At 35.9% G+C, this 21969-nt stretch overlaps 1 protein-coding gene across 2 annotated transcripts in view; it reads right to left on the reverse strand.

Annotated features, from left to right (window-relative positions):
* Positions 1–1086: 1086 nt before the first annotated feature.
* The window catches only part of ZC2HC1A (zinc finger C2HC-type containing 1A), a 33065-nt gene continuing 12182 nt past the window's right edge, over positions 1087–21969 (reverse strand). Inside the window, exons 2-10 of one of the 2 annotated variants that reach the window (XM_027690381.1) lie at positions 20845–20918; positions 19990–20106; positions 19650–19785; positions 16212–16360; positions 15129–15228; positions 14517–14625; positions 8161–8280; positions 3330–3437; positions 1087–2653 (exon numbers count right to left, since the gene is read on the reverse strand). In XM_027690381.1, coding sequence (XP_027546182.1) covers positions 2467–2653; positions 3330–3437; positions 8161–8280; positions 14517–14625; positions 15129–15228; positions 16212–16360; positions 19650–19785; positions 19990–20106; positions 20845–20918 — 1100 coding nt within the window. In that variant the 3' untranslated portion in view covers positions 1087–2466. The remainder of the gene's footprint in view (positions 2654–3329; positions 3438–8160; positions 8281–14516; positions 14626–15128; positions 15229–16211; positions 16361–19649; positions 19786–19989; positions 20107–20844; positions 20919–21969) is intronic. The other variant, XM_027690303.1, reaches the window with a different exon arrangement.

Raw genomic sequence — 21969 nt, forward strand, 5'->3', positions numbered from 1 at the left:
ACACACACAACACATTATCCAATGTTACTATCAACAGTCAATTATGCTTCATAGACCTTCTTTTTAAGGCCAAATTAAACTATCAGTTTTAAAAATCTTTTAACACAGGTTAATCTCCTGTGTAGTCCTTATGATAAATCATAGAAGTGTAAATGAAGTAAATGATGTGCTACTCCAGTAATTTACTAAATGCTGCACTGAAAGCAAAGAATTACACAAACAACTCAAAAGGCAAAAAATACACTAACTGTACGGGGATTGATTTGAAACTAGGAAACCTGCCACCTACAATTCAAAAGAGAAACAATTTGTTTTTTCTACAGTCATATTACTCCTGGAAAAGCTGATAGGCATTAGTGCCATACTAAACATTCACTTTGTAGAAAGTGGTAAAATGCATTTTCCAGTGGAATCAACTGAAAATTCACCAAGTCAGAGTAGATTCACTAAATGATCAAATCTATTCTGGACTGGTATCTTTGCTGATGGACTCTCAGCTTGCAATAGTTCAGTCTGCAGATGTCTATGGCCCAAGCCCAGGGTAACTTTTCCAAAGCAGGCTTATCTATGCAAAGGAATGCAGAATTCCAGTTCTTCCAAGTCCAGATACGAATATGTCATAATAGAGATCCCAGAATCTAAACTACTCAGAAAATAAATTGGCCTAGTCAGTTCTAACTATCATTACAAGTCATCCATCCTACCATGCTCAACAGCCATCTTACACCAATTATAATAACACTACACTGAATTAAGGATAATTTCTAAAAATAATTTTGTATAAAAAGTGTAAGACAATCATTGAACTAATTTTAAAATATCGATAGTTTGCGGCCTACAATGTGACTACATCAAGACTCTTAAATCTCTCATTCTCCAAGACTGGTATGTGCTTTGAAGACATTTTTCTTCAATAATGTTTTCTTCTAAATTGGCCCCATTGATAACAATCACAGTTTTTGAGAATGCAAACAATGACCATAATACTATCATGGAACACTAATTCTATTTTTCATAAGCTACAAAGAAATTACATGAATTGATGTTAATGGTGTTTGTGAGTTGAAAGTATTCATTTCTAACAAAAAGAGTGTATTTACTGCAGGAAAGGCACAGTTGAGTTGTTTCAGATTGTTCTTTTACGCATTATGAAGATGGTGCAAGTACTTCAAAGCAAAACTTCACAAAACAAATTACTACATTAAGATACAAGGTAAATGATTCGGCTTGTGAACCCAAGAACTTTCAAGGTCTGACCCTTCTTCCACAAGAATTAATGTGAAGTCTGTTACTAATTTCAAGAGGCTGCTGTTCCGAGCCCAAGAATACACAAAATTGCAGTAAAACCCATGTCAGGTATTGACACATAAAGCTATGAAGCACAGCTACTCCACTATGCACTCATATGTAAGCTGTGCTATTTTCACAGGAATAAGAATAAAAATAGTCACTATTTACATCAAGTTTTACTGCTATAATAACATACATTTTTATGGAACTATTTTTTTTTGGTATTGGATACATCAAGAAGGCTGTTTTCAAAATAACAGTTCAACATTTAGGAGGATAAACATAGACTTCATCTTTCCTTCAGGAAATGAGGGAAGAGAAGAAAAATGAGCAGGACCTTTGGAAACAAGACAAAGACACGAAGCACGACACTTTTAGATATGCCAGTCGTAGTGGAGCACAGGAGGAGGAAGACAAGTATTTCTGAACAAAAGGAACTTAATAAAATGAAGATATTTGCCCTTATAAATAGATAAAAATATTAACATGTTCTTCTTGAAAAACAGAACAGGAAAAGCCAAATCTTGCCTTTCTTCTTACATGCAAAGAAAATTCTCAGGTAGTCTTTTCACTTTGTTTCTTTAAAAAGTCCTAGGAAGTAACTGGAAAGTCCAATTAGGATATTACTGTTAGAGAGTTTGAAGATCCAGATTTTTTACACTATTAACTGGGAATTTATAAGGAGTCGCTCATGTTGTTTTCACTTAGAACACAGCATCTAAGTTACTGTCATCAATGAAGGAAATACCTCCACAGAGAAACCTCTGAAACCCAAGTTCTTCATGGCTAGTTCCCTATGGGTAAGTATTACCCTGCATATGTGATTTATAAAAATCCTTCGTCTAGTTGGCTTTACAAAAAAAAATAACATTGAACCACTTCTGCTACCTAGATTACTTAACACATTTTTACCTTAATTTTAAAGATTTTCAACAGAGAGTAAAGAGTATTTCCTTGAATGGCACAGTCTTAGTAGCTACTATTTTTATATACAGTATATATATTCATTTATAAATAACTGTGTAACCAGAAGATTGCACTCAGAAAATTACAAAATGATGTTTAGACATGTTTGCAGCATGAAGTCAAACTGGCTGGAGTGCTCTAGCTTTCCATGCAACAGTACATAGCAGATACTTCCAATTTCTCATTTTCTTTTTGCTTTTAAGGATAGGTTCACACAACCATTCTTCGAATTCCACACTCACAGCAAAACTTTGCCCACTCCACTGGATACCTTGTTCCACATTCATGGCAGAACTTTGATAAGTGTACAGGTGAAATTCTTTCGCTGCTTTTTGAACTTCCTCCATTGACTGAGGATGCACAGTCTCCACTGTCACACCCAATTTTACCGTCAGACCTGAAAATTCCCAGATAAGAACATTCTCTGTAAGTCAGTTCAGTATAACTTGATGTGAAATTATTCTAACCTCTGCAGTGAATTACAGTTACTGTTACTGTAATTTTCATGCATACACTTCCTATTTACAGTGGTATACCTTACAACTCTACCCCGGCTCCCCTATGGATCTCCAGATACCCACCTTCCCTATAAGAAAATGAAAAATGTCAAAGTTCTAGGAGCAGGATCAAATATTTGATTCACTAGTTAGATTAACTGGAGTGTTTTAAAACTTAAAATTTAGCTTGTCAAAAAAAAAAAAGGCTAAAACAGCAATACAATTTTCATCCTACCCTTTGAAAGGGCAGGCAACAGACAATTTATGTGCTTAGCATGAAGATTTCATTCAATTTCTACTGAGAGAATATGTGTCTATTTTTTCAACAGCTCCTAAGAGGTTTTTGACATTTCCAACACGGTCTCCTGTGCACATGTGAGACAGCTGATGACAAAGGTGTGCCGTCAGATGATAAATACGCAAAATATATTGAGTAACTTAAACATGCCAAATAATATTGACCATGAGTTATCTATTAGCTGCAGAGAACAATATTTTCCCCAACTTCTTTTGTAGTAAGTAATCTCCTTTACTGAAGGTTCTATTGATGACAAAATTCACAAAGTTAAAAGCTACCTTAAGTAAGTGTCTGAATTGCTAGTTTTTCTTTTGTTTGGTAAAGCACCCGTGCTCATGGTTCTTGCCACACTAGGAGGAGTTGATGTCCGGGCTTTTGCTGTGCCTCTAAAATAGAATAAATATCTGGTGATTTATATACACACACAGAAATCCATACAAGAATATGCATTTACAAATAATATACGTTAAAAAAAAAAGGTTAAACAATCTACACATTAATTAATTGTATGAAAAGTAACTAATTTCCTAACAAGAGCAGACAAGGGTTTTGGCATGAACTTGCGTGATTTGAACTGATACGACTTGAATCTTACAATGACAAGCTAAATGGAACAGCAAGTCCTTTCCTGTTCATGTGTTTCACTTGCTAACCCACCAAAATACAGGTAGACCCTGCACTAGGGGTTGTTTAGTACATTCTAATGTCTACCTTGACAAATTACAAATCAATTTTTAGAACTGGCAGGGCTTTCACAGAAACAGACTGCAAGTCTTAATAGTTTAAGATCTGCAGAAAGGATATCATATTCTCAAGACTTTGTGACCGATATGAAGTAAGTCACAAGACTTTTTTCTTCATAACCACAGACTTTATTTAGGATGCATGCTTCTGTAGATCCTCTTTCTTCAAAGCATAATTATATTGGGAATATAAATAGAAGGAGGAGAGAAAAAAAGTGTATCCAGCTGGGCATCAGGGCCTCATTTTTAACAGCCTGTCACAGTGTTCCTAAAGTTGGCTTCAACAGTATGACCACATAGTTGCAAAAGCTGTTTTTCTCAAGACTCATGAGTTTTATGAGAAGCCAGTATACAACAAATAGCACATCCCAAACATAGAGAACATCTCACAGCTTGCTTTGATGAGTAGAGAAACATCAGAATCCCCTGAAAAAATCTGAGTGGCACTAAGAAAAATAAATAGGAAGGGGTATTGTTTTAGCATTAGTGACCAAGGACAGAAGTTTTCATCATTGCTCAAAAGAATTACCATTCTCTGGAATTTCTTCTTCTTTAGCAAGTCTTCAGCTACTATGACATCTTGTGCATGACCCACCAAGTTTTTCTGTTCTCATTCTTGAACAACAATGCATAAATGAAATTTAGGTGGGATTGGCTCATGTACATTAAAAAAAATTAAAACAAGACTCCACTAAAAAAGCTTAGCCATCAAGAGCCCATTCAGCAACAAAAACCCAAAAGTGAATTTTTTTTTTCCCTTCCATTCAGATGAACCTAACTGTTCCTTTCAGAATTATAAACAACCTGGTCTTGGTTTGGTTTTCAAACCATATATAAGGAAATGCATTCAACTCCAGTAACTTCAAATGCAACACTGACACAGCTGAGGAACATGTAATAACTTCTGAATTACAGACATGTTGCATAAAACATTTCTTCCATCATTTCATGAGCATAGGCTAAAGACAGCTTTTCAGCTCCTTCCATCACTTAAACCAGTGGTGAAGTGATCAAATGATTAAGCACAAAGGTGGAAATCAGAACTAAATTTAAGATTAAATAAAGTGAAATAATACCTAACTAAAGTATTCAAGTTTAACAAGAATGGCTTTGACATGGAACAGGTAGAGTGGAATGATCAAAGATTCTCGCTCACTGGGCAGAACACTAACCTTCTCCTTTAGTTTTCCTGTCTGCCCTCTTATTTAACAAGGAGATCCTAAAGAAGGATTTACTTGAAAAAAATACTGTGGAGACTGAAAAGCACTATGTCAGTTATAACAGAATTAAAACTTACTAAAAGTTATATCAGTCTTTCAGAAGTTACTGAATTCCAGGATAAAAGTCTAAATGTAACCTAAATTACACTGCTACAAGTATGCACAACAGTACAGATGCGAAATACTCTATCTTTGTTATTTCCTCCATCTCATTTTACAATGAGGAGAGACCTTTGCTTACAATTGAGTAAAATTCATTAGAGCTCAATAGTGGAAAGAACATATCGGACTGTTACTTTACCTGCTAAGGAAGCTAGAAAAGCTTTTAAAGAAAAAAATCAGCTGTGCACACAGAAACAGTATGGATCATCATGGATCAGGGATGGTCAGACAATGACACAAAGAATAGAATTGTGTCTCAATTTCTGTTTAGACAGCTTGAAGCAGTTTAAAACAAAATTTCCAAAAATATTACTGACTCAGTTTTCTCTGGATTTTCATCTTGGGACTAACATAATCCTTTTTCAAAACTAACAGCAATAATTTCTTAAACTGAAGTCTTTTCAGGGTGTACTTTGAATCAATTGGCTTTGAACATCATGTTATAGATGTCCTAGATATCTGAAATAAATTGACATGAAAAACAGGCCACTATTCTTTCCTGTATTTTAACTATTCAGTTTTCTAAGATATGTACCATATACCCTCATCCCACTAGGTACTCTCAAAATTAATCTGATGCTTTAATACTAGGTGTACATTAAAGAAATTTCAGAGAAATTAGTCTTAAAAACATTATTTGTATTGCATCTAGTGCAGCATTGAGTGACTGAACAGGGGAGGGGTGGGAAGAAATCGAAATTCTGAAAAGCCACATTTAAAGTGTGCTGTTCAGCTGTTCAGCTCAAATCTAGACACATAATTAGCATCAGGTTTCATGTATATTTGGTGAAAAACCTTGAAATTGCATCGTTAAGTAGCAATCTGATCTCTAGAGAGAGGTTTTCCAATGAAGTCAGACATTCTTGATTATTTCAACTTTTGCCACAACAGCTTAGGTCTCTTCCGATCTGTCCCATCTCTGCTATCTACTTCTTCATTTCTTTTTTTCTGTTTGGTTGGATTTTTTGTTTTGATTTTGAAAAACTATATAAATCCCTACTCTAAGTTGTATCACATGAGGTATTAATACAGCCTGACAGCAGAGGAGGCTGTGTAGCACAACCACCTGGAACTCTTAAAATCTGGGCATACCATTAAAGGCATTTATTATCGACTGTCAATTTTAAAAGAAATGACTGAAGGTGACTTCTGTTCCTAAAGCAGCTCATGTTGTACATCTCATTGAATTACCACTGCTTGCAAAATAAAAATCTGAAAGAAATGTGTAAAGAAGCTTGTCTTCTCCTATGCATGCATTCACAATTTGGTTGAATGTTATCATAAAATACTGATATATAAAGCTTGCTTCCTAGACAGGGTGTTTTCAGATATTCTTGACAGCTGTCATTGTAACACCCACAACAACTCATGGTTCTGTGCAAAGTCATAAATAATTTTCTGATGATAAATGGCATGCATCCCAAAGTCCAGAAACCTCTGCCATCCACACTGCTATGTTGAGTTTAAGAATTGCTAGGAACTATCCACATTTGCTGAATGTTGTTGGCATATAACATACCGAATCATCTCCTGCAAGGAAGGCAGATTTAATTCACTAACTCAGTGGATATTTCAGTAAGAACAAGAGGGGTGTTATGAAGAACAGAGCAAGTGCCTATACTCTTAAAGAAAAAAAATCAAATCACCACTGTACGGATTGGGGATATTGCAAGCAATTGCAGTAACTTGTTAAGCCAAATTTTCAACATCTTAATAATGTATTACAAAATGAAAAAGGGGACCCCTGGTGGTCTAGTGGTTAGGATACGGTGCTCTTACTGCCGTGGCCCGGGTTCGATTCCCGCTCAGGGACACTCCCCCGGGCAGATGGAGTTCGTCAGCCCTGTAAGGCCATCCACCTAAGAGAAGGTCACTCTAAACAAACCTACATCCTGAGGACCTCACTGCCATTGTCCAAGTTCGCTTGGCCCCGGCAGATGAACCTTAGGATTAAAGGGTGGGCTCAGTTCAGCGCATGCTGTGTCTCACCTAAAAAATCCATTGCGCAGGCTCGAAAGGTAAAAGACCTTTCCAAAATCTTCACTCGCGAAGACTGGCCATACAATACAACAAAATGAAAAACTGACCCGATTTTTGGTGGTTCACAGGATTTTTAACTCTAACCAAATATGTAAAAGAACAAATAAAGACAGAAAATTCTGTTTGTCTAGAAAGAGGTTCCCCTCCTTTCACTGTTTTTTTGCTTCTTCATATAGAAACCTAACTTCAAATGTTTTGTCCCTGTCTCAAAGATATTACAGCATTAAGAGATTCAGACACATTTCTACTATTTAAAGCTTTCCATTCCATGTATGTGCCATATAATTCATTACTAATTTCTCTTTTGCAATAAGCTTTAAGGTATAGTTTATGAAAAACCAGCCTATTTGAATTTGGCATCTTGCAAATTGTATCAAAGGCTTAACTACAATATAGTATCTATTTCCTTTTTTAAAGATCAGAATAACTGGAATACCCTCCCTTCCAAACTCAGATCTTATAAAGATCTGATTCAAAAGATTCAAAAGTCTTTATATGAGATAACTTGGACTTAACAAAAGATTTTACCTTTCATTACAAAGTCTGCCTTCTGCATGTTTTTGGACCAGATGTAGGAGAGAGATAAACATTTGACCTTAAGGGAATAAAATTACTAAAACAGTACAGTTATCAGGCTTAAATGCTTACTTCAGCTTTACATCATGCAAATTAGTTTTATCTCAGATTTAGAAAGACAGACCTTTATCACTCTTAGTCCATAACCTATCAGTGACAGAAGAAATCAAATCTGAGGAAAATGTGCATCCTTCCTGTCCCACTATGAAGCTATTTACCTCTCACCGATACTAATTATATCATCTACTCCTCTCCCACAGCACTTATATTGAAGAAATACTGGGCAGCTCATGTCTGTCAAGGGCACACTTTGCTTAAAAGGAACATTTCTGCAAAACAGATAAACCACACTGATTTGTAATACTTACTCCTTTATTGGCAAGAACTCATTTGATCTTTTCTTGTTACTGTCTGGTTTTGTACCAGCATCATAAAACCTTTGCACATCTCTTCCAGTTCGCAGTGGTGAGCCTAACTTGTCCACCATACTACTAAAATATATAAAGGGGTACTCATAAGCAGATTGCTAAATTGCTATTCAAGTTATTGCAGAAAAAAATAAAGTACTCACAGTTAAATACCTATATTACCAAAGAAATCCCACTGACTTAAAAAAGAATGTACAAAACAGACTTTAACTATCCAGCAAACAAAAGGGTTGTTCTTGCATTAATGAAGAGAGGATTTCATAGACTTATGTCTGGATTAGGTATTCTCACAATCTGCAAAATGTACGCACATTTGGTCTCCTTTAAGAATAACTTTCATGTCATACATCGCATCTAGAAAAGGGGGCTCATAATTACAAATTGTAAGTTTAAGACATTAGAAAATAACAGATATGTAAGTACAAGCCTTCTTAACTTTAAATTAGCAAGAAGTAAATTTTTTTCCTTTTTCACTTCTTTTTTTGTTCTGTAAAGGTTGAACAGAGGCAAGCCTGAAAGAAACTCAACTTTGTTTTAATAACAAAAAACCCTATGCACAATAGATAGTACTATATGCACAGGCGATACTTCAATACTTTTTTTTACTAGTATGGATAACATTTTCAAAATGAATAAATCAAAAGTAAAATTTTAAAACCACTGGAAAAAAAAAGCAAGCAACCAACTAATAAAAACCTCCCATCCCTCATTCATATTATCACAAGGAAAATTGTAGCTTTTCAGAAATCATAACTTAGAAAAGTTATATCTTCAAATAAAGTTCTGCATTTTTATAATCTTAAATCATTAAGTAAAAGCTACAAAAATCCCATTATACCACCATTCCTACCTCAATAATGTAACCAAAGTTTCTTCTCAAAAAAAGCCTGGTAACTTAGCCTTAACTGGAAAATTATAACACTTAAAGAGTATTTTTATTTATTTTTCTGAGATTAAAGAACTGTAAGGAAACAAACCAAGCAAAACTGATGGACACGTATCAGAGGTTGAAGCTTAACTCTTCTGTTTCTCATCCCTAAAGGGAAGTCATAAGGAAAAACAAGCAAAACCAACAAAACACACTCTCACACCCCAAGAAATAATTTCTTAAAATTATTGTGCAGTTTTCTGATTCTTGTCATACAACCCTAATAAACTACAATGCCAGGAAAATTACAAAAGAGCTAACTGCTGTCAAGGAAGCACATTATTTTCAATATAGCTTCTAATACATACTAAAAAAAAAAACCAAACAAAACCCCACACAACAGCTGCTGTGTATCTGTGACACCCATATCATACCACTTTTCATCCTCCTCATATTAAAAGGTACAGAACCTATAGAGCTTCCAATATAATTTATTTTTTGGGAAGTTTCTGGTGTGAATCTTGCAATCCACAACACGGATCTTATGCTTCAAAGGAAATGTCTCCATAAGGAACAAAAATTCAACAGTGCTAAGTGATATTCATTCTAAAGTCAGCAAGGAACACCGGGATTTTAGTCTTGACAATTTAGCCCCAATACCGCAGGCTGCAAGATAACCTCCCCTAGAGTTTTCTCTTTTCATTCCTCTTCCCAAACAGATGTTCTAGTTCAAACTAATTAACTCAGGAAATGCTTAATCAATTCCTGTTTGACTCAATAAATACTCTTTACATCCCAAGGAACTGGGATACTCTTTACTTCCCAAGGAACTGAGAAACAATACTGAGGTCTTTGACACTGCAAGACTCATACTGCAACCTAACATGATTCTTAGTTATTTTTGAACCCTTAAAAAATTATCAGCGTAATCTGTGAACATCACGCACCTACAGAGTAGAATAACAAAGAAATAGCATAGAAGCAGTCATAATATTGTCAAAGTAAAGACCTACAGTATTTTTTCACACTTAGACAGCCCTTTCACGTTCTAATGAAAAAAACACAATCGTAAGAATCTTCTGAAAAGCAACTCAAGACAGCTTCTTACTTTTCTTCATTTCATTGAACAAAGTTCTGTAAGCTACAGTCTTAATGAAAGGAACAAGCTAATTTTAAAACATGTTTTTAAAGGCTACAAATGTGGTATGCAAAATACGTTCAGTGGAATTTAAAATTTACTGGTATTGGTTTAGTGTGCCATTCATATTGTATTTCAGCTGTAAGACAGTACTGGATGTACCACTGGCAGACATGATTCCCAGGAGGCATAACTTTGATCAGCTTAACATTAAATAATATGTTTTATCCCCAAAATAAAATATAAATAACAAAATAATTTCTATAGGTTAATTTGCCCTATTAAAAAATATCATCTAATTTCCAAGTCCCAGTTAAAAAAAGAAACCAAACAAAACTGCTCATAAATGAAACATGCACAGACAATTAATCTGTACAAGCAAAAGATCCCTGGCCGGCCACAAATAGTGGGGTCAAGCTCTGCTAGGCAAAACAGTTTGCATGTGGGTGCAGAGTTTGCTTGTTTGCTTAACCTTTAGGTTACAAAGAACCTAGCCAATTTTTTCTCCAGAAGATCTGATTACTTCTGCCAGCTTACTAGAACTGCCCTACCCCTCAAATGTAAAACAGTGCTAACCTCTACACTATTACAAAATGCGTATCAAACTTGGGTTCATAACATGATTCACTATCAAATGATAAGCCTAGTGACAATTTATGTAGAATTAATTTTCTTTATCTCAGTTCTTCAATATCAAAAAGATAAAAACCTATTTTCACCCAAGTGACTGTAGGTTTTCCTACAGTCACATGCTACTCTTGCACTCTTACTTGATTCTCTAGGACTCAGAGATGATGCCCTTATGCTGCACTTTCATTCACACCGGAATAACTGGCTGTGTTCTTACTCTGTCCAGGCAGAAAAAGAAAACACAGCAGAACTCAGCTGGCACATTCTGATCTACACATACAAAGTAAGCCTCACTGACACTAACCTAGCTTATACTCATGTTGCTGTGGTGTGCTCTCTCAGTAGTCCTTTACTCTGGGAGCAGAAGAGGAGAATTCAAATTAAAAAAACGAAACCATATGGTAAATACGACTTATAATAAGGCAGTTCATAAAATTTGGTTGCATTTCTGCTTGAACAAAATAAAAATTTATACTAGGATATTGTGTTTGAACTTTATATGAGATAAAGTTCAAGACTCTTTCCTTTACAGAACTAAACAGCTTGCACACAGCCCGTTTTAGCCTCGACCTTTAAAAGCACGGCACGAGCAGCTCCCTGTGGCTGTCATGGGTGTTTTGGGCAGCATTCCAAGAGCACCACCTGAAGGGCGAGAGGGGAACTGCAGCCCACACATGTCCCTGCCCTCTAGCTGTGGGATCATCCTGCCCCTTTGCCCATCCATCGCAGAGAACAGGGACCACAACTCTACAGAAAGCAGCAGTGTCTAAATAAATTTCCCCCTCCAACATACATATATGATACTGCACAATATAACTGTAATACCACTATTCAGCCTCTTTGCCAAATCCAGAATTAAAACAATCTAGGCAAAAATGGAAGGTTCCACATTTAAGTAATAGATTTAAAAAACCCCAAAATGTACAGTTCCCCTTAGTGCAAACTGCAGGAGCCTGTTTTTCACAACAAGACCTTGAATTTAACCTGGTCAAAAAAAACGTGTGTAGACTCTTAAATGTTTGTCAAGGAAAAAAAAGAGACAGTGACTGCTTAACATTCCATTTAAAGGACTGCCCTTAAGACAATCCATGTGTCACATTGCTCAGTAAATCGTTTCACTGACAACTCAGAAGGAAGAGCATGACATCTTACAGCACAAGCTCTGTCTGACTTAGGTACAACACAATCCCAGATCTCATGGTTAGTCATTTTATTGGTTAAATCATAAATGTAGTAAAAGAAATATATCTTGTTTCATCCTAATGAGGGTTACTTTTAAAAGCTCTTTTATTTTAAAAAATAATTCCAGCTGCAATTAGCTATAGCCCAAATTATAAGATGTTTTAATGTTTAAAATCTGTGTCACTACAGTATTAACTATGCTCACTCTCTGACATAGGATGTTGACTGCTAGTGTCTCAGTCCCAGGGCTGATAAAATTTTGTAGGTATTTCAACAAAACCCGATGTATTTCCCCCTCACACCCCAATACAAAGGACAAAGTTGAGATGATTAAGGCCAAAATTGTTATCAATGACCAATCTGAGGCACTTAACTCTTTCATGTTTTAACTGCTCCTATACCTCTTTGCTTCAACGTAAGTCCTGACAGATTTGTTCCCAGAAGTGAGCACAACATAGCACGAAAAACAAAGAATTGCTAGGTCTCAGGTATAACACTGAAGAAAGAGACACGTTTAACAGCCACCTGTAAGAAGACTGGTTAGTATAAGCAGCAAATATCATAAGGACTGGTTGGCAAACAGAGGAAGAGAACAAGTTTTTTAGAACAGAGAAGTGAGAAGTACTGCACGCAGAAACACATTCAGCATATCTGCACCCTTAAAAACTGGAAATTGTGTAAGCAATTGAGGTTATAAGCCAAGCTAACATTTACTGCCTCCCAGCAAAGATCATTATCTGAGAGCTGTGCCAACCAGAAGCCATCTACTTGTGCTTAGTAGAATGCACGAACAGAGAGAACTTGGGCAAACACCTCCCCAGCTGCTATTTGCCTTAGTCATGTCACAGTTCTTCCTCCAAGCAAGAGAAGAGAAAATGGAAGATACAGAAAACAAAGCCCAGTGAGCAATGGTGAAAAGCTGCCAGACTTGTTATGTCAAGATACAGAGATGCCATGAGTTGGTGGAGAATGCATGAGGCTGGTTGAGCAAAAACATGAGCTAAGCCACTTGCTTATCTTGCACTAGGCTCAAGCGAAGCTTAACAACTGAATGATGGCTGCGGTGAAGCAGAGGCCTCACAGCTCAATGTTGTCACATCATCTAGGAGCACAGCAACCGGTAACCAATTACTACCAATTAACTACAGTCACACCTCCATTTTTTCAAAAAGTATGAAATTGGTATTTGAGATCCTCCATTTTTGGGGATGAGAACACGACCTTACTTTGTGGAAAGTCAGGGAGCTTGCTCCTCTCTTCCCCCTCAAAGCAGTGATGCCTCTTTGGTAAGATTTGTGCCTCTGACTATGTCAGAGTATAGCTGGGAGCACTTGTACCTAGCACTATACACTTTATTTTGTAGATCTAGTGCATTTATCACCAGCAATCTAACAAGAATTAATAACCTGTTGCTTCAACAAACTACACTATTTGTGAATCTGTGATTCTGAAAGTTCTTATTGAATGTAACCAGACTTAAAGTACCTAACTGATTATAATCAGAACTGAATCCTCATGCTACAAGGCATTAGGAGGGAGGTATGACAGAGCTGTCATTCGTATTTGTGCGTAACTTGTAAAACCTAAAAGCAATAAACTAAAAATCACTAGTTTTGTGTAATTGCAGTCCATCCCCATGAGTTCTTTCAGAATGTCCTTTTTCTTCCTCACGAACTTAAGCCATTGTTTTCCCCCACCTTATAGCCTTCACCAATTAGATACTCATTTTTATAGGAACAAGTCTTTTTAATCACCAATGTTATAACTGCAAACACTTTGTTGTATGTTCTGTGTTCTCTCAGTGCTCCATGGTGTTCCTTAAACTTCTGTAGAACTGCACCACTTTTCTTCTATCCTTTCCATAGATTTCTCTTTGAGATAGTGTGAACTGTCTACCCCTCTAGCAAAATATCAGTAACAGCCTTGATCACACCACACACTGAACTCTTGTAGTCTACATCTATCACTCCTTGCTGTTGTAAGTGCACTGTTTCCATTGCTTTATTTCTGCTCATTCGTTGCCTCAAGACAGGAAAGGGAAGAAGGAAAGCATCGCTCCTTTTGTGTTAAGAGAGAAGATACTCTCACAACTGGTAGTCTGTGGCAGAAGCCTTTCTTTTATTTCCACGAATTGCAGGAAATTATGCCTAATGTTTTCTCTTTTTTTAAGTCACTTCACATTTACCAGGAAAAAACTTTATAGCTCCAACCACTTCTGCATATCCATAGATATTTTATATCTATTTTTATCACTTGACCTCCTTTGTTGTTACTTTAACTTGAGAAAATGCATCTTTGCCTTTTCCAATGTTCCTTAAACATTAACTGTATTTATAAATAAAGGAAAAATTCAAAACACTTCTGAAGCTCAGTGGAAAAAAAATAAAAAGCAAGTGAAGCAGACCACAGAGTATTCTAGAACTAGCACAACATAAACATGAAATAAAGCACAAATGACAACATTACAGGGAAACTTACCCTGCCTGTGGGTTCACCATTCCCAGTGAGTTTTTATGAGCTGGTGATAACGTCTGAATTTTACTTCCACTGGATCCAGATGAAGGCAGTGCTTTACTTGAAGAGGAACCTTGCAGTTGAAGCATGCATAAAGAAAATATAAGATTTTGCTGCTGAAACGATATAATTTTAATTGTAAAATTCAAAACAAGTTTTAGAAATATAAAGATATGAGTGAGTGTCAAGATACTAGGAAAACCAAACATTTTTCCAGAAATTTACAGAAAATATGCTATCGAGATCTGTTTTATTCTAATAAAAAATGTTGGATCTCAATTACTTTCTTCACAAAGAAAAAGAAAAGAAATGTCAAAGTATGTACAAACAGAGTATATTTGGTTTTGCAGATTCAATTCAGAAAAATAAAATAATTTGACCTGATATATAAACCAGAAGAGAATCCTCTGTGCTCAAGAGTCTTTTTAGATGGATGCCTAACAGTGCCCCTTCCAACTTTATTTTAAATGAGCTTTTACAAACCACTATTGCAAATAAACAATCAACTTTCACTGAATAATTTGAGAACTAACATTTAGAAAGGAAACGGAAAAATTCATAACATTCATTTCATACCTACAACAGTTTTGCTAATGCCACTCGGCTGTGGTAAGCGTGACGATGGTGATGGTGTTGATCCTACAGAAGGCATCTTCTTAACAGCAGCAGGTTTGTACTGTAACAAAATACAACCTAGAAATGTAAGCAATTAAATCAAACTATCTATAAAACACAACAGGTAGTTCAGGTACTGTGGGAGAACAGATGATTTCCTACTACGTAAACTGTTTCTGGTATGGGAACATGCAAATGGTTTCTGCTAGTCTGCTTTTTTATACATACAGATGATACTAGTAGAAGACATTCTCTAACTCAGTGTTTTTTTTTAGTTGTTCAACAGTACATCGTTCTGCATTTTTCGATTTTCTACAGATTTTATCATCTTCTTCAACAGTTGTCTCATGAGATTAAAATTATGATCTCATTACCAGTTAATTTAAAAAAGACTACTCAAGGGCAGAATCATTTTTGTCTTTAAAATCCAAATCTTATATTCGCCTGTGCAGTCTGGACCAGTCCCAGCACCAGTTCAGAATACAGTACAAGAATCACTAAGTAACTGCTTGTGTCTATTTAACTCTTCACAGTTTCCAGAAAAAAAGAGCATTACCACCAAATGAAACCACATATATACACTTTGAACCTTCACTTGTTTCCTTAATATACCTGAAGCCCTCTAAAGCCTCTAATTATGCAAAATATTGCTGTCAGTTGTCCTGTAGCCATGTACCTCTGTTTGACTCCTTAAGGAACGGTCTTGAATTGGATTCAGAAAACTAGCACAGCAGAAATTCAACTTCCTTCATAAAAACTGCATTTCTACTTCCTCCTGCTACCTTTACATGTCATTTTCATATTTCTGAGTTACATTTATGACTGTTTTTGGCTTTGCAACTACTGCCATCTGATTTATGGATCTCTGTAGCTCTTGTAAGAAAGCAAAAGCCTTGTCCAAGCTTAGTGTTGCATTTCAGTCTAGCGCAAATAACAAAACTACATAACAAAATAGTTAACTCCATTTAAAAGCAACACACTATTTAAAAAGCTTGGTTTGATGTTGAATGCAAGCTACAAGTTAAGAAAAATGTTGTAGCTCACCTGTGTTCGAGTAGGAAGCTTCCCTTTGGTATCAGCTGCCAATTTCCCCTTATTAGTAATACGTGCAGCTTGCTCCTTACAGAAATTGATGTGTCTGTCAGCTGCATTTTCATTAAATCTCCTCTGACAATATGGACACTGAATGTAATCTTAAAAACATAAAAACCTAACATTAGTAATGTGTTTTAAAGGTGAGAGTGTTTTACAGCCTTTTAAAGACCAGCCTTTCCCCCAGAGCAAATTATGGCTTCTTGCATCTGAAAATGAAATATGGATTGCTGGGGAAAAGAATATTGTCCCCATGTAACACAAAAGATGTTTCTCATTTGATGGATAAGAATCAGAATGGTTGAGGATCAGCAATAACCTAAACAAAACCAGAAACACTTTAAGAGGTGCTATTCTGCAGAGGAGATAGCCAAAAAGGTATAGGGACATGGCAGGGATATCAGCTGGAAGGAAGTGGAAAAGAGACTAAACAAATAAACAAACAAAAATAATAATAATTTAAAAAAATCACAAACACAGTTCAGTTTGTTCAAGATACGAAAATACAGTAAAGCCTTTCATACACAAATAGCAAAAGACAACAAAATCTGTTTCCTCTGGCAATTTTGAAAGACTGAGAAATACTAACTGCAATACTGGAAATTACCATTAAAAAAAAAATCATAAACTTAACAAACAAAAAGAATCAGAAGAAATTCAGCCAAAATTAGCAGCTATCTCTAGAGACATGCAAAGGAGACTAATTGGTGGCTGTATTACTTTTCAAGATTAATTTCAAACAGTATTACATGCAGGAAATAGTATTACCCTCATTGGGGAAAAACAAGAAAGGCTATGCAAATATTTAAAATATTAAAAGATATCAACTGTATGCTGGAAACACACAACTTAAAATACAGTGCCCTTGGAAAATAAAATGTTCAGACTGCAGTTTTAGACAGATATTTTAGTGTTTAGAGATAGTGATGCTGTATTCTCCAGATTACAGTATTCAAAACCATGTAAACAACAACTTCAGAAAAGCCTGACACCAGCAGAGCAGGTTAAATTAGGTCATTTTAGAAATGTATCGTAGAAAGTTAGGAGAGATTCAATAGTAACTGCCCCCAAAATTAGTTAGATATTATACAAATCTAAAATAAGATTTGGATTACATGTTGCTACTCCAAATGCAGTAGATCTGTCTTAAATTGTTATCCCTTTAAAAATTAATAAAAAATTTTGAGTAAGTCAAATGATGTAATGACCACCAAACCATGGACACAGGACACAGAAGGAACACAGAAGAGACATAATAGGAGTTTCATGGGGTAACAACAACAATTTTTTATTTATTTATTTTACATATACTAGGAGTGTTCTGACTGTAGCAAACATCAACTAAACCTTAAGAGACAAAAGCTCAGACAAAAAGAACTACAGTATCTAGTCAAACCAAGAAAGTAAAAAAAAATTTAAAAAAGAGATAAAAAAGTTAAAAAAACAAAATAGGAATAAAGCAGCTATGATAGCCCTAGATAGCAGGACATTTCTGGCTGGTGCAGAGCTCAGTTCCTACAGAAAACTTTCAAAGCCCAGAAAACCAAAATGTATCAGAATGCAGAGGATGAATGTATACTCTTAAGAATTAGAAACTGTATCCTCATCCTTCTGAAAAACAGTTAGACACCTGGCTATCTGCAAGTACTGTTCACACTGTCCAAAAGAACTTTTAGGATTCAACGTACACTTTATAAAATAAAAACTAATCAAAGTAAGAGGGCAGTACAAATATGCAGTCAAGTTCAAGATGATTTAAGGTCCTTCTTAACATCATGAGGCTATTCTGCACTTTTGCGGAAAAAGCGTAAGAGACCAAAGCAAGAAAATACTGTTTGTTTGTGAACTCAGAGTACTAAATTAAGCAGGAAATAGGAATACAAGGCTCTTTCCATTAAAAAGAAAAAGAATAGCTGCTTGTTAGAAACAGGTGTGCAAAAGATAGAGCTGAATAGGAGAGGATGGATACATGCCATGATACCATGCGCAACATTCCCTCTCTCCTCCATGTCTCCTTGCAAAAGAGGAAAAGGAGCAACAGTAGCTGCTCCTGCTCTGTTTGTAAGAAGAGAATCCACTATCATTTTATGCATCTTTTCATTCCTGGTTTCCTCCTCCTAAGTCTTACCCACTGCAGCAGGATGAAGCCAGGAGACTAAACGCAGTAAAACTTGGAAAACATAAAAAATGGAAGGAAGAGAAACAGAGACACATTATCTTCCCTTTACCTCCTATCAGTTCTCAAGCAGGCTGAATAGAGTTATGTCCTTCACTTCAAACTCATTTGCAGCCTCTGGAACCAAGGGAGCACCATTTTAGTAGCTTTTTCCAAGCCAGATCTAGTTCTGGGCTTTTATACCTGTAATTCAGAACCTATATAACTAGATGATTAATGATTCTTTCCATGATCAAGCCTCATGATTCTTATCCACAGCATTAGCTATGGGCCTTACTTTAAGATGTATACAGCTTTTCAAGATCCTGCATACAGAATGCTGAACAATGCAACTTAACCTCTTCTAGTGAATGCACAGTTACAATCCTCATACTAGACTAACACATTTCCTGTAGAGAAACAAGGTAAGGGAACACTTTACATACTCACTTGACCACAGACAGGCAGAAGCAAACACATGCCTTTTTCCATTTTTCTTAATATTTCTGAAAATAGCTGATTGAGCTGATCAAATGGTTTAGCTCTGAGGACAAGAGGAAGAAATATACTCTCCAACCTATTATCACATCCTAGAAGTTACATGAAAAGTATATTTCCTTCTCACTCACATCAGACTGCTTCAACACTTTACCCAGCCTCAGTTCTGAAGGCACCCAAGGACTGCCACTCCCTTGATAATACAAATTCCACACATCTCACATACCACAAACACGAGTACCCCCACGACATGAGGAAGGATCATATGCACATTAAGGCATACACTGCATACATGAAACTAAATGTGAAAGCAGCAAGAAATGGGAGAGACTACATTTGAAGAACAGTGTCAATGCGCATTCTTTACAATGTAAATACGTTGTGGGTGCCAGCTAATTAAAATGGTACTCTGCTATTTCTGAGCTGTTCCACTGTTGTGGACATAAACAAGGTATTGAAACAATTTGTCCAGCCTGTGGTTTATAAGATGGTAGCAAGCTAGAAGTTGGCCACAACCACCCTTCGACACGTTAAAAACAAAGTCATGGGCTTTGACTGCTACACAGGATGCAAGCCAGCCAGACCCATGGTCACAAACCAGCACATGCACAGAGACAATAAGGTAAGACATCTTCAAGAACTTGTGAATATTGTATTCCAACAAATTCCTTTCAAATTCAAATTTTTACAAATTAAGTTAAAAAAAAATCTCTAAGGAATTTGACTGTTTCACATACCAGGGTCATATGATGGTGGAGGTGGTGGAGGGAGTTTTCCACCATCTTTAAGATTAAGTCCTTTGGCTGCTCTTATAGTTGCTATAAATTCTTCATGCTTTCGTCGCCAGTTGGAAGGTTTTTTGGGTGGTTCTGGCTAAGAAGTAAAAAAGAAAGCTTTATATGTTTGAAGTTTTTACTTCAAGTTAAGTATGTGCCTTATTTCAGTAGACAACATTATAGTTCGATTTCTTCCAGATCCTAGTTGATCTAATTATCAAGAACTGCCAGCAGAAATAAGCCTTATAATGCATATATAGTTTGCCTAAAACATTTGTATTCAGAGTAAATTATAACATACCCGTGGCTTAAGAGGTTTTACTGTGGGAATGTCAGTTCCTTCTGCTCTCTGTCGGCTGGAATCGAATGTCTTCCTTTTCTTGGCAGAAGTTTTTTGGCAAATGGGTCCATGCTTTTTCTACAAGCAGTAGCAAAATAAAAGGAGAATACACAACTTAGTTTTGAAAACAGAAGTTATTAACACATTATTTCTCTCTCTCTTGATATAACAGTCAGCAAAAAAGGCCCAACTCCTGATAAAAAAGCTCTGACTGTTTTCACTCAAACATTTATGCCAGCTATTACCTTTAAAACAGAACTACAGGAAATCATGAATGCATATACATGGTCACAAAAACATGTAATGGGTCATGGGTAATGATGAAAAAAAGTAGGAGGCATCTATATTTGCTCCTTGTACATAAAAAACTGATGACAGGTAGGCAGCATTTGCCTTGAGTGGCAAGACAAATCAGAGGTGCCTGAAATTCATATTCACATTTAAGGACAGACCAATTTCTATTAAAAATGGAGAACAGAGACTTTTGAAGACAAAACACTTCATTTACTATCTGAGACTATAAGCCAAGATATAAAGCTGCAGAGACAAGGATTGATTCTGTAACCCTAGAGAAGATGCTTTTAGAAGCATGTATTCAGAAAGTGATGGGATCTTAAAATGAAATTAACCTCCCTTTAAGGAGCTTTCAAACTGAGACAACGGGAATCATTAATTATTTGGGGGAAAAAAACCCCAAACCCCCACCAAAACAAAGCACCTTGATCTACTTTATTCAGCTATAGTGACTACTGTTTAACTCTCATATCAACTGATCAAATCTAAAAGCCAACACTGCTCATACTGTTATGAACTTACCAGTGCTGCTGGAAAGAAAGTCCTTCCACAAATCTTACATGGCAGCAGATCTCCAGTTTGCACTGCAACCTCACCTTAAAAAAACAACATACTTATATAAGAAAATTTGGTTAAATTAATGATAAAACATGTTTTCAAAAATGCTAACCTCATATATACTTAGCAACAGTAACAGATGTTACTGTAAATATACATTCTTTGACCTGTGCAGAGACCAGGAAGATGAGAAAGGCAAAGAAGATGTAGAAGTCCTTAGGTGCTTTTGAAAGTTGTCAGGTCCAGTAACATGTCACCAGCAATTCTGATAATTTAAAATATGTAACTCCACACCCTTAAAAGGATACAGACATGTCAACATGCAAATGACAAATCCACTCTAATCCCAATGACAGTTCAAACGCACACCAAGAATAATTATATTTCATGCGATTTCTGTCTTTGGAAGAGAATCATCTGTTATAGTTTCAAACATAAGACACATCCTATCACTCATTTTTCTCTACTAAGCTAAACTATTCCACTTTCTCTTGTAAAGAAAACAGTCTTTGATGCCATTTTTACTATATATTTTATTCAGATTATTACTGATGGTTTACAAAAGCATTTCTGATGTTGCTATTCAAGTACTGGTAACAAAAATGTAAATGCCATACTTGACATACAGCAGGTCCACAGAACCAGACAAAAGATCAAAAAATCAAATCATCCAGGCCTATGCAAGCAAATATATTCGTATAACATGCATTATGCAATAGAGACATGGCAGAGATGAAAAACTCCAGAGTTTCCCAATAAAAGGCATGTATTATCCTGAACAGAGGAATACAGGGATATTTTTATATCTTGTATACATCAAGACAAAGGTGTTAAGTCTGGACTGAGACTTACTAGTTGCCCTCTCTATAGTCAACCTGACTATTACAACACAACTGCTCTATTTATACCACATTAAAATAAAAAACACTTCGACTTGACTTGTATTTTAGGCAAAGCAATGGCTTAAACTAACCAAGTTATCAACATAGCAATGTTCAATGATTTGATCAGCTTTTGTCCCCAGTTTCCCAGTGGAAAACTATTTTCCATCTAAACACATACACTTGTTGTTTAAGTGTACAACCAGTT

The sequence above is a fragment of the Neopelma chrysocephalum genome, unplaced genomic scaffold (genome assembly GCF_003984885.1).
Source record: "Neopelma chrysocephalum unplaced genomic scaffold, ASM398488v2 Primary Assembly neopelma1_22, whole genome shotgun sequence".
Lineage (NCBI taxonomy): Eukaryota > Metazoa > Chordata > Aves > Passeriformes > Pipridae > Neopelma > Neopelma chrysocephalum.